The sequence below is a fragment of the Callionymus lyra genome, chromosome 7 (genome assembly GCF_982586985.1).
Source record: "Callionymus lyra chromosome 7, fCalLyr1.hap1.1, whole genome shotgun sequence".
Taxonomy (NCBI): domain Eukaryota; kingdom Metazoa; phylum Chordata; class Actinopteri; order Syngnathiformes; family Callionymidae; genus Callionymus; species Callionymus lyra.
The window spans coordinates 20,284,397-20,301,454 of record NC_141824.1 but is presented as its reverse complement, the minus strand read 5'-3'; the positions used below and the strand labels follow the sequence as shown (position 1 = coordinate 20,301,454).

At 39.5% G+C, this 17,058-nt stretch overlaps 4 protein-coding genes across 6 annotated transcripts in view; 1 reads left to right on the top strand and 3 right to left on the bottom strand.

The window, feature by feature from the left end:
• Positions 1-202: 202 nt before the first annotated feature.
• On the bottom strand, positions 203-3,376 carry LOC148075563 (uncharacterized). Its single transcript, XM_087795270.1, has 2 exons — positions 2,992-3,376; positions 203-1,501 (listed from the first exon to the last, which is right to left on the bottom strand). Exon 1 carries the CDS (start codon positions 3,374-3,376, stop codon positions 3,017-3,019), a length of 360 nt encoding a protein of 119 aa, XP_087651396.1. The 3' UTR covers positions 203-1,501; positions 2,992-3,016.
• Positions 3,377-4,661: 1,285 nt separating this feature from the next.
• blvrb (biliverdin reductase B) lies at positions 4,662-9,306 on the bottom strand. The gene is made up of 5 exons (XM_087795955.1): positions 9,159-9,306; positions 8,341-8,502; positions 8,158-8,247; positions 5,083-5,214; positions 4,662-5,014 (listed from the first exon to the last, which is right to left on the bottom strand). Exons 1-5 carry the CDS (start codon positions 9,241-9,243, stop codon positions 4,857-4,859), a joined length of 627 nt encoding a protein of 208 aa, XP_087652081.1. The 5' UTR covers positions 9,244-9,306; the 3' UTR covers positions 4,662-4,856.
• LOC148075562 (uncharacterized) lies at positions 5,221-8,145 on the bottom strand. Its single transcript, XM_087795954.1, has one exon. It carries the CDS (start codon positions 6,828-6,830, stop codon positions 5,520-5,522), a length of 1,311 nt encoding a protein of 436 aa, XP_087652080.1. The 5' UTR covers positions 6,831-8,145; the 3' UTR covers positions 5,221-5,519.
• Positions 9,307-11,476: 2,170 nt separating the features above from the next.
• The window catches only part of sptbn4b (spectrin, beta, non-erythrocytic 4b), a 54,360-nt gene continuing 48,778 nt past the window's right edge, over positions 11,477-17,058 (top strand). For 2 of the 3 annotated variants that reach the window (XM_087796300.1, XM_087796299.1), the window contains exon 1: positions 11,477-11,755. The gene's annotated coding sequence lies outside the window, so the exon portion shown is untranslated. The remainder of the gene's footprint in view (positions 11,756-17,058) is intronic. The other variant, XM_087796301.1, reaches the window with a different exon arrangement.

Here is a 17,058-nt window from a genome sequence, read left to right as displayed (position 1 = left end):
TTATGTTGAGACCCAGGTCAGGGAAAAACACATTAGTATTTTAGTTTAAAAAAAACATGGGATGCTATCTTGATTTTACACCGTTCTTACCAGTTTCTGAGTTTTACTGCATAAAATAATGCATTATGATCAAAATAAAAGACCCCAGTACATTCATGAATAGCCACTCTTCCATGTGCATTGCCAAATAACAAGAAATTAATCTGGGGCGATACAATCAAATATTTTATTTCCATCTGTTTTTCCTGATATATTCACATATTTGTTTTAGAACTTTGGAATATTTTAATCATACAATCATTTTATTCAAGTTATTACATACATACAATTCACTTTCAACCAGCATGACACGCATAAAAGTTGTTTTGAATTAATAGCTCCTCAAGGAAACAACAATATTTTAATAAAAAACAATTAAAGGAAAATTTAAAGGTCAGTCTGTCAAACTGAGCCTGAGAAACCTGGGTGTTGTATTTGATAAAGACATGTCTCTTGTTCAACACTGCAGAAAACTGACCAGAAGCTGTTTCCTTCAACTGAGAAAAATCTCTAAGCTTAGGAAAATGTTGTCACAACATGATCTGGAGCTTGTAATCCATGCGTTTGTGTCTTCTCGCCTGGACTATTGTAACAGTTTGTTCTGATGTCTTATCAAGAAGGATCTGTCTCGCCTGCAGTTGATTCAGAACTCTGCAGCGAGAATTCTGACCCACTCAAGTAGAAGAACTCACATTTCTCCGATCCTTAAAACTCTTCACTGGCTTCCAGTTTCTTTCAGGATCAACTTTAAAATTCTGGTTCTTACTTTCAGATCTATTCATGGTCAGACTCCTCCTTACATCAGTGATCTGATCCAGCCTTACACCCCAGCTCGAGCTCTGAGGTCTGTGGATCAGAATCTACTGATGGTTCCACACACACGGTTCCGGACCAGAGGAGAGAAATCCTTCCAGGCTGTTGCTCCTAAGCTTTGGAACGATCTTCCTCTCTCTTTGCGCTTGATGATCTACGAGAAACATCTTAAGACGTTTTTATTTGTTCATGCTTTTCCTTAATTTTCTGGAACTCCTGTTTTGTTATCAGTTTTATCTTGATCTTTAAAGTATATACTTTATTGAATATTGTTTCGATTGTTTAAGCGCTTTGTGACCCTGGTCTGGAAAAGCGCTATACAAATAAAAATGACTTACTTACTTACTTACAATCGTCCATCTAAGTTCTTTGAGGTAAACAAATATCCATATTCTGTTTGATGTCTGTTTTAATTCGGAGGAAATATGATGAATTCTGTCGTCCTTTACTTGCAGTTTCCACAGTGTGGACAAATGATGAAGATATGGCGGACACCTTCCTCGCAGAGAGAAGCCTTCGATCTCCATTTTGACCAGATTCTTCAGTCAATCTTTTTAAAGAAACTCAGGCAGAATCCTTTGAAACACTTTTTGGGTCCAAAAGGGTAATTTGTCTCCAACAAATTCCAGGTGATGAGTCCAAGTCAGCCCTGGAAAGAAATGTGTTTTTTCTTTAGTCTTATCTGTTGAACTAATCAGTTGTAGTAGTTGTAAACAATCCAAATGTAACAACAGATCACCACTTAAATAAATCACTTTTTAAACGTTTTACAAAATTCTAACCATTACAACCTAAATTAAGCATTCGTGTTTTGTTTTCTCAACCTAACTTCAAAATCAAAACCAGTTTTTAAACTTTTTTACAAAAACTGTGGATGATAATCAAAAAACAAGAAAAATAATAGAATGTAATGTTGGTTATAACCAAGTTTATGGTTTATGCTTAGAGGGATAATGATGGATGGATGGATGGATGGATGGATGGATGGATGGATGGATTGATACTTTATTGATCCCTGGAGGAGAAATCCAGCAGCGATCACATCCATCCTTGCAAACATCCATAAATATGTGTCAAAATAATCAAAATAAATACAAACAATCAATGTAATATATACAGCCGCTCTCTCTCTCTCTCTCTCTCTCTCTCTCTCTCTCTCTATCTCTCTCTCTCTCTCTATATATATATATATAGTGAATTATTTTTTACAAGAATATGTACGAATAAAATTTTTTTTTTATAATTATAATATACTGTATGTCTGTATATATCTTTTATTGTTATTTATATATAGAGAGAGATCACTGAACAAACTACTGTCCATCATGGATGATGACAGTCATCCTCTCAACACTGTCATCCGTGAACAGAGAAGCATGAATGATCCTTCCCAGGTGGAAAACAAATAGACTCAAGGACTCATTCATTCCTAGGACTATTAAATTGTACAATTCTGAGTTCGGGGGCAGGAGTGGAGTGAAATGATGTTCTATTCTATGTAATATTTGTATCTTTTTGTCTTTGTTATTTTATTTGATCTATGTTCTTTATCTTTATATTTAGACTTAGATTGTATCATTTTGTTCTTTCTCTTTATTTGTCTTTGTTATTGTTCTTGTTTTATTTTTATTTATTCTTTATGAAAAATTGCTGTATTTGCTCTGGATAATTGGAAAAACTAAACAATTTCAATAAAGTTCTACCTAACCTAATATTATGTACTTATATGGATATCGGCTTAGTGTATGCAGAAAATATTATACCATTTAATGTTATATTTTTTCATGTTTTGTTAGATTTATTTTCACAAGCAAATATACAGTGTATAATTTATTTTTATAATTATACGTCTATAGGTATTAATGTTATGTATATGTATTGATATGAGTGATTATATATTCATTTATATAGATATTTGTGTAGAAATATCTCTATAATATGCTATAAACTGAAGAATAGTTAATATATATGTTTTGTTGTGTTTTGGGCTTTATTTATTAATTATTATTGTTGACTTCTTTTGCAAGTATAATTACATATGTTATATGTTCAAGATACATTCATCAGTCATTATCTTGTTGTCAAACAAACCATCTCAACCATGAAGTCACATATTCAGTTTCTTTCTTATAAACTCACTGATTTTTCTTGTTCAGCTTCAGCGTCATGAACAGAGTTTACCCTGAAGGTCTTCCACCTCACAGCGGAGGACTTGGTTCTCCTCCCTGATCTTCATCGCCTGCTCCTCCAGAGTCTTCTTGGACCTCAACACGATGTTGAAGAGCTCCTCCTGCAGGTGCGTGAGGGTCTGCTCCGGCTCTCGGTTGTGGCAGTCCTGGATCCGTTTCAGCTGAGAGTCCAGCTTCTGGACCTCCCTCCTCACATCTGCCAGTCGTCGGTCCGACTGAAGCTTCCGCTGCTGACACTTCTTCAGCTGAGCCTTCAGAACCGCGTCCTTCACCAGCACTTTCTTCATGCACTTCTTCTGTTGGTCACTGAGGCAGGCCTTACTCTGTCCGTCCATGTTATGAGAAGATCGCTCTTGGACCTTCTTATATCATGTTTGTCTTTGACGCAGGCAGCTGACATTAAAGGTGAAAGGTCGGGCGTGTGGAGTCATCGATGAAGGCGGGACAGACCAAGATGAAAGTTGTGGATGAAGAATGAGATCACTAAGTTGATGCTTGAAACCTCGGTATAAAAGAGGACAAAACACCAACCTGGTGCACCTTCTTGACACTCAAGTCTCATACAATACTAGGTAGGTGGCGCTGTTTGATCTTACACCTTTTATCACGATTTAAATATAATAAATGACAACTCTTAAACAAAGATAAAGAACTTTAACAAGCATGTCTTCCTAATAATACATGAAAATTAAACTTAAAATGTTTTGAATTTAATATAGAATTTTTTAATATAGAATTATTTAAGTTTTGAACCTCTTAAACTACTTTTAATCAGTAAAAGTATTTATCTTAAAGTGGTACAAAATGAGTGAACTTTGAATTTTGGGTGAACTACTCACCCTCATGTCGGGATTATTTTCAGTGCTCACAGAGGAGCAGTACGGAGGTATTTGTATGTTTTTGGAGCGCCTTCTTGGAGAAAGTTCGTCCACTGATCTCCAGTCGCTACATTAAAATTAAGATACATTTTTGTCTATAACTCTAAAAGTAACAAATTACATCTGAAAATAATCCCAACCCTTAGTCGAAAAGATGAATTTGAATTTGGGGTAAATATCAATATAACAAGCCTATCTAACTACCAAAAATATCAATAAATTACTTTTTAAATATGTAAGTAAGTAAGTAAGTAATATTTATTTATATAGCGCTTTTCGAGACCAGGGTCACAAAGCGCTTAAACAATCAAAACAATACTCAAAAAAGTACATACTTTAAATATCAAGATAATACTGAGAACAATACAGGAGTTTGAGAAATTCAAGGAAAAGCCTGAACAAATAGAAACGTCTTAAGATGTTTCTTAAAGGAGTCAGTAGATCCATCAAGTGCAAAGAGAGAGGAAGATCATTCCAAAGCTTAGGAGCAACAGCCTGAAAAGATTTCTCTCCTCTGGTCCTGAACCGTGTGCGTGGAACCATCAGTAGATTTTGATCCACAGACCTCAGAGCCCGAGCTGGGGTGTAAGGCTGGATAAGATCAGTGATGTAAGGAGGAGCCTGACCATGAATAGCTCTGATGCGGTTTCATTCCTGCTTGAGACCTTAGCTCCTGCATGTGTTTGAATGATACTACCTGCAATCTAAACTTTAGTTTAAAAAAAAGCAAGGATTGACTCACTTTTAACGTCACAATGAATGATTTTATTTTCAAAAGGTTTGATGAAGCATCACAAGTAGAGCTGGAGAAACTGTCATACATGATGACGCATAAAAAAAGAATTAATTCTCTTTAAGAAAATGATTCAATGACCACCACTGCTTTTCCTTCCTTCCTTGTTTCTTTGAACTAAATCTTGCTGAGCTGGACGTCTGGTCAGGACGTGTACTCGCCCCACACGCCCACCGTCTTCCCGTCCCACTCGGGAGTGGAGAGACACTTGACGAAGAAATGTCCCAGGTCGTGTTTGGAGATGGCTCGTCCTCTGAGCATGTTCTCCGTCGCCGAGTACTTCTCCGTGAGCGGGAGCTTGTCTGAGGAGAGAACGAGAGGTTGTTAAAAAAAACCATCTCTTTTAGGATCAAAACGACTCTTGACCGACCGTCGATGTGAGGAGGCATCACCGCCACATAGTCCAGCCCGGACTGCTTCAGCACCGCGTGCATGCGGTCGTGGTCTTCGGTCAATGGAATCATGCGGGCCGGGACTTTAGATCGATCCCACAACAGGAAGGCTGCAACGGAAGAAGACGCAGTGAGTGTCTGCTGACCTGTTCAGGGCATCACCTGTCTCTTGACCTAAGTAGCTGGGACCTGTGGGTAAGATGTGTCAAATTCCAAATGAAGACAATATAAATATTCATTAATGTTAGGCTAAATCTATTCTTTATGCTTTAAGAGCCTCTTGCTCTCATGGTCTACCTCAATCTCAACTGGGACCTTGTTCTAGCTGGTTCCTCACATGGTCCTTCACAACCTGATCATCCTCCTCTTTCTTCATCATCATTCGTTCTCCAGCATCCACCTCATCACACTCGTATTATTTGACTTTCTTCAGCTTCTCCTGCTGCTGCTGCTTGAACTCCTCCTTAAGCTCCTCCAGGTCGCAATCTTCAACCTCCTCCTGGAGGTCACTCTCTTCGATCTCCTCCTCCTGGAGGTCACTCTCTTCCATCTCCTCCTCCTGGAGGTCACTCTCTTCCATCTCCTCCTCCTGCAGGTCAGTCTCTGTGATCTCCTCCTTCTCAAGGTCACTCTCTTCGATTTCCTCCTTCTCAAGGTCACTCTCCTCGATCTCCTCCTCCTGGAGGTCACTCTCTTCGATCTCCTCCTCCTGGAGGTCACTCTCTTCGATCTCCTCCTTCTCAAGGTCACTCACTTCGATCTCCTTCTTATCAAGGTCACTCTCTTCGATCTCCTCCTCCTGGAGGTCACTCTCTTCGATCTCCTCCTTCTCAAGGTCACTCTCTTCGATCTCCTTCTTATCAAGGTCACTCTCTTCCAAACTCTCCTCCTCCTCGAGGTCCCTTACTTTAACCGTATCCCCCTCCCCAAGGTCACTCCCTTCAACCTTGGCCATCGTCTCCAGGTCACTCTCTTCAACACTCTCCACCCTCTCAAGGTCACTTCCTTCGACCTCCTGAAGGTCGCCCTCTTCAATCTCTTCCTCAGGATCACTCTCTTGGATACATTCCAACTCCTCAAAGTCACTCTCTTCCATCCTCTCCTCAAGGTCATATTCCTCCTCGTCCTCCACACTATCTTGCTGTTCTTCAGAAACCTCCTGGACACTGTTTGACGACAGCTCTCCATCCACATCATTTGGATCAGCAGCGTCAAACACAAGGCAGAGCTGGTGCATGGAGACGGACACCTCCTGCAACTCCTCACTGATGCAGGAAATCTCATTTCTGAGGGATGTGAGCTCTTGTAAAATGTCCTCCTTGAACTTGTCCATCTTCCTCCGGAGCTCCTGCTGCAACATGTCCGCTACCTCCTGCATGGAGCTCCACTCCGCCTCGATGTCCAGGTAGGTAGTGTTCTGTTTGGCCACCATGTTGTTCATGACGAGGATGTTTTCATTGAGGGCCTTGGTCACTTTGTCCAACCTCTTCTTCACGTCTATTTCATCTTCTGCCGCCTCGTTCATGTGAACCTCCGGTCCAGAGACGACATCCTTGTGTGTCGTTGTTGGAATTCCTTCCATGGTTATTAGATCCACAGAGGAATTGACGAGGGACTGGAGTCTCTGAGCGGCGAAATGACCTTCACAAAGGACCTTCAGCTGGGTTGGGGTTGTGCTCCAGCTGTGATGGATCTTCAGGTTTTCCTCAGCTGGAATTCCGCTCATCCTCTGGAGTGGATCTGCACAGCTGGAGTTTATCTATTTGCAGGTGGACATCAGCATTGAAGCAGTTGAGAGGGTGAAAGTGTGAAACGTCTCCATTTTGATTGGAGCTACTTCCCCCTTATATAAAGCTCATGTAGGAGCGAACCATTCATGCTGGCCTGAGGCGATGTAATAAAGGCTTCCTCTGCCTGTGATGACTTCGGAGTTCTTCAGAACTCCAACATGTGTCAGCATCTCGATATTCCATGGAAGTTGCTGGAGTCTATCCCATAATTTATCGTGCAAGATTGTGTTGATATTTCTAGTTCAGTGTTGTTTTAAAACACACTCGAAACCACCTTAAAGAAACATTATTTACAGAGATATTTTAAACAAAATTTCACTTATTCTGTAAAAAACTTGGTGCTCTTGCAAGATTTAGCCAGAAAGTAAGCTTAAACCATAGACTTTTTTTTTTCATTAGAATTTCTCATGTTGAGACTTGAGAACACAAGCAGTATGAAGGTTATTTATTATGTCTTTTTTGGACGAAGAAAAGCCTGAAATGATCCCAACCTTAACTCGACATGAGGATGGCTAGAAAATTAGTAGAATTTGAATTTTGGGTGAAGTAATGTCCAATTCCATTTATCCCCTTAACCCTTAAACCCAATCCTCAATCTTACTCACCAGGGTTACTCCTTAAAATTCAGTTTTAGTTTCAGGTCAGGAATGTTTTAAGTCCCACCACAGCAGCGGAAAGTGCAAAAAAGATTGTAAATATCTCAAATAGTTCAAATTCACCATCTCGTGTTGATATCTTGTCTTTAAGTAAATAAGTAAATAATATTTGTAGAGCACTTTTCCAGACCAGGGTCACAAAGCGCTTTAATATACGATCCAGAATTTTAAAGTTGATCTTGAAAGAAACTGGCAGCCAGTGAAGAGATTTAAGGATCGGAGAAATGTGAGTTCTTCTACTAGAGCGGGTCAGAATTCTCGCTGCAGAATTATGTTTGAACTGCAGGCGAGACAGATCCTTCTTGTGACATGAAAACAAACTGTTACAATAGTCCAGACAAGAAGACACAAACGCATGGATTATAAGCTCCAGATCAAGTGTTGTTACCATGTTACTAAGTAAAGGAATACATGTTTTTGTATTTAAATAGTTACAGAAACTTCAAATGTGTAATTTGTAATTTTGTAAAAAAAAACAACAAAAGACCTGTAACTATAGTCATTAAAGATTAACGACGTACTTCATGTGATTTATTTGTTTGGTTGAGTTAAATGTCCTTCTGAATGCTTGATTTTTAATCCCTTCCTCTCCCATTGTAAGTCCTACCCGACAGGCATCCAACAACCTTCCGGATCCCACGTGTCTTCATGGCCTCGACAACATTTCTGGTTCCTTCAGACATCATGGTGGTGGGGCCTGATGGAAGAAGATCATCAGAAGTCAGACGCTCATAAACAATATTGGCGATAGATTCTTCCTGGGAAAATGTTCTTTAAAACCCTTTCTTACCGAGATCGCTCCTCGTGCCCAGAATGACGATGACAGCGTCCTGTCCCTCGAGGGCTTTCTTCACGTCCTCTTTGTTCAGGACGTCTCCCACCACCACCTGAGAAGCCTTGTGGTCAGCCGGCAACCTTGTTGGGTCCCGGACCAACACGGTCACGCTGTAACCTGTCGAAAACACCAGGGACCCTAAGTTTGAGATGGAGCTAAACTACACTAACATCAAGTCATGTTTCACCTTATTAATACTTCCTGAAATTACGTTTTTGAGTTATTTTTCTCACTGACAGACTGCAGAAAATAAGCACACAATTCTAAAATGATTTTCCATTTAATGCGACATTATTTCTACTCGACCGGTGGTCCCGCCCTCCTGTGGCAGACAAGATAGAGACCACCCGTGTTATCAGTGTCAAAACCTTCTGTGGCGCCAACTCTAACCATGACTTAGCATTTCTTCAATGTTGATTTTCTCAATTACATAATGTAATTATGTGTGCATAAGATAATACATAATAATTGAGCAATTTATAAGGTATAATTTGCAGTTAAATAATTCTTAAGATTTTAATTTTGAACCTCCACATTTTTTATTATTGTTGCAATTACTTGAATAGGTTAAAGTTCAATAAAATACTGATTTCAAAATCAAAAGTTGTATTATCTGCGCGCATGTGATCGCAATATACGCCTCATATCTTTTAAACAGATCCACGCAGAATAAAAAAAAAAGCTCAATAAAAGACTTGAGACTGGTTATAAAAGAAAGGCAGAATGACGCGAGAGGAAGTTCCAAGAGTGATCTTTGGCTCCTGCGGTCTCACCTGCAGCTGCCGCCTGGACCAGGGTCGCCTGCCCGGTCATGCCTGTGGATCCGAAGATCACCACGTTCTTGATCGAGTCTGACATTTTTGCCTCTTTTTGCAGAAATATCGCAGGACTGACTGAGGCGCTCACACGTTGTATATGACCTGCAGTTGAAGTCATCTGACAGAAGCCCCGCCCCTTTTCTCTTAAAGCGACAGAGACGTTATTTTTATTCTGAATTTTCTCACTAACCATAGCGAGATTCGTCTGACAGAACAAAAAATAAAACTGTCCCCTTTAAAAAAAAAAACGATTAAAATGAATCATAGAAATGTGAATGACATGTGTTCAAGTCATGTGAGCAGTTATATATACCTAAGCAGCAATACCGAACAAGTCCATTAGTTCTCACTGGACTTTCATCATTACAGGTAAAACAGTGATAAAAATCTAATTTTGTTTATATTTCTTATTTAGTCGCTTCAAACGTTATTTGGATCAAATAATTATCACTTTTATTTATTTTAGTCAATATATTAAGTAAGTAAGTAAGTCATTTATATTTGTATAGCGCTTTTCTAGACTAAATAAACTGTGTTAAATTCATTAATTTAAGGCTAAGTATTGCATTTAACCACATAAACTGTTAATATCTTAATAAGTTAAAATATGATTTACATATCAAATGGGGAATCATTTTATTTTTATTTTTTAAACCTAATCTATTTTATGTTACAGCAACACGTGTCTCAATTTCAGTCCCAGGGGTCAAAACCTGGACCCTAAAGTGATTGTCAAAATTCACTCATTTTCTACTCACCCTCATATTGATTTAGGGTTGTGATTATTCCTGTCAATTTAATTTTATCTACCTATCTATTGTATTTCATTTTTTCAGAACAATTCCTCATGCCAAGGCTTCGATACAAGATGGAAATTACAGACAAGCATTATTGAGGTATTTGGATGTTTTTGAATGTCTTTTTGGAAAAAGATGAAGATGAAAATTTAGCTCCAGTGGCTACATTAAAATGTACGTATACTTTTGCCCATAACTCTAATAAGGAACAGATTACTCTGAAAATAATCTCAATCCACATTAAATGATTCACAAAATTTCAATTTAGAATTTAAAGTTATTTAAACACTTTCTCCAGAACCCAAAAATCCACAAATTTCTAACAGGGTCTGATCATTGCTTATGTGGTAAACAGGTCTCATACTTGCATGCTATCGGACTTTGAATATAATTTCTAAAACTGAATTTTTACAGCGTCAAAATTGGACTTTGAATTTGACAATCTATAAAATTTCAAAGAAACCAACACTTGTGATGCTGCTTCGCTGAGTGTTTTACTTTTTTGCGTTTGCAACCTTGAATATTAGATATTACTTGAAAAATTGCACATCTGAATAAAAAAAGCTAACCTCCTCCTCCAAGAGACTTGTTGTATAAACAAAGTGGGGTATGATTACAGCTGGCTGGGGGAGGAGTGGAGCCAGTGTTAAGTCATAATGGACTCTCGTAACCTCTTGTTCGCCGGGATTTCAGACGGGGGAGAACTTTATAAAGTAATAACATCGTCATGATGAGAGACTTGCTGCATCTTGGAGAGGAACATTTCACGCTCTTAATTAAACAATTATTTAAGTTATTTTTTTTAAACAGCAGTTAGCAAGAAGGTTGTTGGTTCGATTCCGGGCCGAGGCAACCTTTCTGTGTGGAGTTTGTAGTTATATAGATAGTTATAGTTCTCCCCGTGTTGCGTGGGTTTCCTCCGGGTACTCCAGTTTCCTCCCACAGTCCAAAAACATACAGAGGTTAATCGAGAACTTTGGGAAATTGTCCGTGGGTATGAGTGTGTGTCTGTCTTTGTGTGTGCCCTGCGACAGACTGTCGTCCTTTCCAGGATGTCCCCTGCCTCTCGCCCTATGACTCTGGGATAGGCTCCAATCTCCCCGCGACCCCGACCCCGGGTTAAGCAGTTGTCAATGAATTAATGTATGAGTGGTTTAAACTGAAATTCATTGACACTTTCATGCATTTCAAATGAATAGACTGCAAGTGTAAGTGTTTTTAATATACACAATAAGCTGTAAAATTCAGTGTTGGAAAATTATATTCAAAGTCCGACGGCACACATTTACGTCTGGAAAAGCGCTATATAAATAAAAATTACTTACTTACTTACTTACTGTGGAAAATTCGTTTCCATGAAAGGGTTAAAACAAAGTGGATCTCATGATGAGCTAATCGCGGCCTCTTGTGGTCAACGAGCGTTAATGCACTCTCCCGGTCTTGGCTCGCCGCACTGATGCTGATATTCCTCTCCAGCATCACCACCAAGGAGGAGGAGAAGGAGGAAGCAGAGGTTGTGTCAGGTGGTTCGGAAAGACCTCTATGGATATCATCTCCTCCGGCGCGCATCGTCTGCACCGGGCCACCTCTGCGGGCTTCCAGCCCCGCGACACCCCGCGACCGCTGCTGCACCCCGGACTCGTCTCCTTGTAGCGAGGAGTCACCGAGGAGCCAGCCTCCTCCATTGATGAACCCGTCTCCTCGGCGCTGCGACCCGGCCACGTCTCGGTGAAAAAAGCGCAGGATTTGAAGACGGTAAATGATCATTTGTCTTTCCTTTAGTCGTTCTGTTCTGTCTTTGCGACAAGAGTCCGGGTGAGAGACGCCTTCGGGTCTCTGCACAGGAGCCGGCCTGCACGGCTGCAGGTACCGCAGTGGTCCTTCTGGTTCGTGTTGTTTCACGGACATGTGTCCGATGATGCAGGGCAACAAACCCCCCGTCCTGAGAGGGGGCCTGTCAGTCACTGACATCAAACCCCAGGATTGACGGGTGAAGAATAGATGGCCTCGGGTTCTGCTCATGATGGATCAGAAACAAAAGTCAGTTTTTTTTTTAGTGCAAACTTTTAACCAGAGGTTGAATGAGTCAGAGGTTTTTTTGGTGCATCCATGCTCATGTGATAAACATCCATAATGCAACATTGTTTCTACTTCTAAGGCAGTGACTTTCAGGCCTCGCCAACTTCATGTTGGTTTATGATCGTCCGGATAGAAGACGAGAGGTAGACACGGAAGTGCAGGGGTGACCATCTTCTTCTGTGGTGTAGAGAGAGAGACAGAAGGGTCTATTTTTATCACCAGAAGTTGTTCGTTTCAGGAGCTATTTTAAGCTTCTCTATTTCTGCCTTTCAGATATAACAATAAACATAAGAATAACAATTTGTATTATTGATTATTACCGTCTGATATTTGTTTTGTTTTGACAAAACGATGTAATTTTAAGTAGAATTAGTTTCTGTCTTTTGACAATTCAAGACACTTGTTTAAGTTTATAATATTGAAAGTAAGAACCAGAATTTTAAAAGAGTTTTAAGGATCGGGAAAATGTGAGTTCTTCTACTGGAGCAGACAGAATTCTTGCTGCAGAGTTTTTGTATAAACTGCACCTTCTTGTTTAGACACGAAAATCGTTTACAATAGTCTAAACGAGTCCATCCATCCATTATCCATCCATCAATATTTTTTTTCAAGTTCAGCTACCTTTAATGTTTTTATCTGAAGGTTGATCCATGAATATAATACAGACAGAATACAGGTCCGTGCTGCAAATAACGTTGGGGTTTAAGGGCTAAAATAAAAACATATTACCATCAAAGCGGAATAAAAGACCGTAAGCTCGGATTCTGGAATTTTTTTAAGAAGCAAATTTGAGTGAAGATGTCGCGACGAACAGGCGAGTGTTTAGCGCACAAGTGTCAAACTCATGTGGGGCTTGATAAGTTTTTCATTAATATTTAAATAGATGTATAGATACATTTTATTGATCCCTCTGGAGGTCTCCTTCGGGATATTGTTTTCCAGCACACAGCAACATAGACAATTCATGAAACAAGAACAAAGTGCAATAAAAAGAAAGTGCAAGATGACACAATCTAAATCTAAAGATAAACAACATAGATCAAAAAGAAAAGGATACAAAGTTTAACATAGAATATAATCATCTTTTCACTTCACTCCTGCCCCCAAGACTCAGAATTGTACAGTCAATAGCACGAGGAATGAATGAGTCCCTGAGTCCATTAGTGTTGCATCATGGGAGGAGCATTCATGCACTACTTCTCTGTTCACTGATGACAGTGTTCAGAGGATGACTGTCATCATCCATGATGGACAGTAGTTTGTTCAGTGATCTCCTCTCAGTAACTGTCACCAGTGAGTCCAGCTTCATGCCAACCACAGAGCTCCTGATCAGCCTAAATCAATACTTATTAAAAGTGCACTTAGATCTAGACCACCTTCAATAAGTGAACTATCACTACAATGATCTGTGGCAGATGGATCTTTCAACTCAGACTCGTAATGCTTTAGGAATTTGAACCCTTTGTGGTGACTTTGGCTTTCTTCAAAATATTGTTAAAGACTCAATAAAGTATCTTCTTTTGTGTCTGAAATCAAAATGTAAGAATATATTTACTATTATTACCATTATAGCAATTGTGTTTCAGTATACAATTCATATTTTGCTCATACTATACAACTGACTGTCCTTTTTGGTGCATTTTATTAAATAGATATTATATTTAATTAATTGAGTCGAATTAAAAAATTAAAAGACCTCATTTAGATAACTCTTCTTGTGTCTAAACAATTCATATTTATTGTAAACAAATGAAAGTATAGAGATATTTTAAGCACACTTTTAATTTCTATCTTCAGTAAAAAATCCAGTAATTGTTCAAACATTAAATTCTAGTGCTTTCATGAATTTTAACAAAGGTGAAGTTGTGTCTCACATGCAGACGTTTCTTTGCCCTTTATTGTACGATCAGAAGGAATAATTCTCTCACACATGCATTTAATTAAAAGAACGTAATTAAAATTCAAATGGTGTAGCGAGTCATGCCGTATAACAAATATTTATGTCAAGTTCATATTGGCGATATGCTGAGAAACTTCTACAGACACATGTCATGTGACCCAGTTTGTATTGGATCGCACAGTCAAGATATGAGGCACAGCTCTTCACTGCCTCACCCAAGATTTATGCCACTCAAATTTGGCGATTTGTAGTTGATAACATGTAAAAATCCTCCATCTTTTTTTTTTTCTGTCAACGGCATTCCTAAAAGTTCTCCATCCCTCCTTCTCTTGTGAGTGTCGGCTTCTCTTCTACATGCCACCTGCTGTAGGGTCAGTGCTACTGTTTCTTTTTTTATTTCTTCAAATCAAATCGTAGCCTATGTGATTTAAATAGTATTTAAAATTCAAATTGGGAAAAAAAATGGAAATAATTTAATTCTTTACCTCACATAATTCAAAGAAGGTGCACCATAGTGATGAAATAGTTCAAAACGTAACTGCAGTACACATGCCAGACCTGTAGTTGGTGTTGGTAATCTCTTGCAATGAACAAGAAGACAGTATAGTGCAGAAAGACCTCTTAACGTTAGCATATCAATCCTAAAACAGAAACATCATTTCAACACATCCCGTATTTAAGAGTATGATCGACTGGTGCAAGTCATGAGCTGAACGTTAGCTATAAAGTGAAGAACCAGCCTCTCTTCGGTCCATCACTCACTCATCGATGAAAAGAAAAGACACGAGACAGTGTTTATCTTCAACCTCCGACTCAACCCAGTTGTTTCTGACTCTTTTCTTGTCCTCAAACCTCTGACGGAGGGATGGATTGTCTCCTGCGAAGCCCTCACGGAGAGTTGTGTTCCTGCAGAGTCAGATCTGGGCGTCGGCAGATGTTGTTTCTCTCCGCGGAGGTGAAGTGACTGGAAGTGACTCAGTGAAGCCGCATGACTTGGAGGAGATCGAATATCTGTAGCGACGAGTCCGAGAAACCGGAGAGGATGAGGGATTTCTGCTTTTATTTAATTCTAGCTCCTCTCAAAATACGTGTCACCAAACTCTTTGTTCTTCTATCCAAACATCACAACTGGTCTGAGAGTGATATTGTCAGGGTTCAGGTTCTCGGAAGCTCCTGTAGAAACAGAGACACTGAGCTGCTGCTACTGACTTATTCACCCCGGCAGCTGTCTCTCTCTCTCTCTCGCCGTCTTTCTTTCCACTGACGTGACCTCTGCCCCCCAGGGGTCAGAGCTCCGGCTCGTACCCCACAGGCCTCACAAAAATACTATAGTTAAAAATCTGATTTTTCTCACTTTATACACAAAGTCACACACTCAGACAAGTCATTTTTTGGGGCTGAAGTCAAAACTATTGTTGTAGTCTTTGTATGTTCGGTTCTGGAGTGACTGCAGCTGTAGACGATGAAGATTCCGGTCCAATATTATGTATAGTGAAATTTCTTATTCTCATCATCGGTGCTCGGGCTGATGATGTTCAGCCTCTGGACAGACTTCCTCTCGCTGCTTTTAGATCAGAATTGAATCCTCGGGAGAGCGCCGGTGTTATGGTTCGACCTCCTGCCTCGGGCGGTCTGGATCCTCTCCAGCTGGGCCCGATTATTAGAACCCGTTCGCTCTGTCAAAGACGTATGAAAAGTGGTGAGAATAATGTGACGTTTCAAACAGCAGGTGACATCTTGGACGGAACATCATGTCGTCTGATATTACGTCTCACCCCTGGTAGCTGGGATGACCTCCATGTATCATATCTGACAAACACGTTTTCAATTCAGAATTCGAATACTATTTTAAAAAGAGCAGGGAATATAAATATGAAAATGGGGGTTTCTGTGTAAGCAGCAGTAGCAAATCGGCACGATCCGGGAACCCATGTTTTTATGGCAAACTTATTCGGATGAAAAAAACAAAAAAAACCTATGACAGTGTGACCAGTGACCTGGGAAATGATCAGCGAATCCATTTGTTTTGTACAGCTAAGAACGTATGGTCTCTTTGAGTCTCAAAAAGTCGATTTTATGAAAGATAAAGAGGAAAAATAATAGTGGAGTCTGTGTAAATTTACTCCTAAAATCAAGGCGTTTTGTCTTCTACGATGTACAGTGAGTTGAAACATGATACAGTTATTAATAGATGGATGGATGGATGGATGGATGGATGGATGGATGGATGGATGGATGGATGGATGGATGGATGGATGGATGGATGGATGGATGGATGGATGGATGATGGATGGATGGACTCGTTTAGACTATTCTAACAGTTTATTTTTTCGTGTCTAAACAAGAAGGAGTTGTCTCTCCTGCAGTTAATACAAAACTCTGCAGTGAGAATTCTGAGCTGCTCTAGTAGAAGAACTCACATTTTCCCGATCCTTAAAACTCTTCACTGGCTGCCAGTTTCTTTCAGGATCAATTTTAAAATTGTGGTTCTTACTTTCAAGGGAGGACAAAGTTCAAATATAATGAACATAGATCATAGGTAATAACACAAAGAAAATGATAAAATGTATCATCCTAATTGTCTTGATTTTAACCTCTAAATGGTGTAGACACAATGAACATTTACTCTTTATCTTTCATAAAATCCATGTTTTAACAATATGTGTTTCAGATCAGAGGCCCAGGGAGTCGGATGTTTTCTTTTCAGACTATTTCATGTGGACAGTTACAGTACACAAGTATACAAGTACACGTTTGTTTTGGCCTCACAACAAAGAGTTTGGAGGTCTAGGGTATTTAACAACACTAGTGGTACATATGTGGATCATTCATGTAAAAGTGTAACCATGGAATAGGATAAAAGTCTCGTAATCCGACACTGTTGTAATAATACAAATTCAGATTTCCAAATTCACCCGAAAACAAAAAGCAGTCTTTTATCGGAGTTGCGGATGTTTTAATTATTAATGCACTAATGCTTCAGCACTTTTTCTGTCAACAACTCTCCAGTACTCAGGCTAAAGTAAACACCATATTGAAACAAGAATAATCTGGGGTTAAGTGGGTCAAACATCTGCGA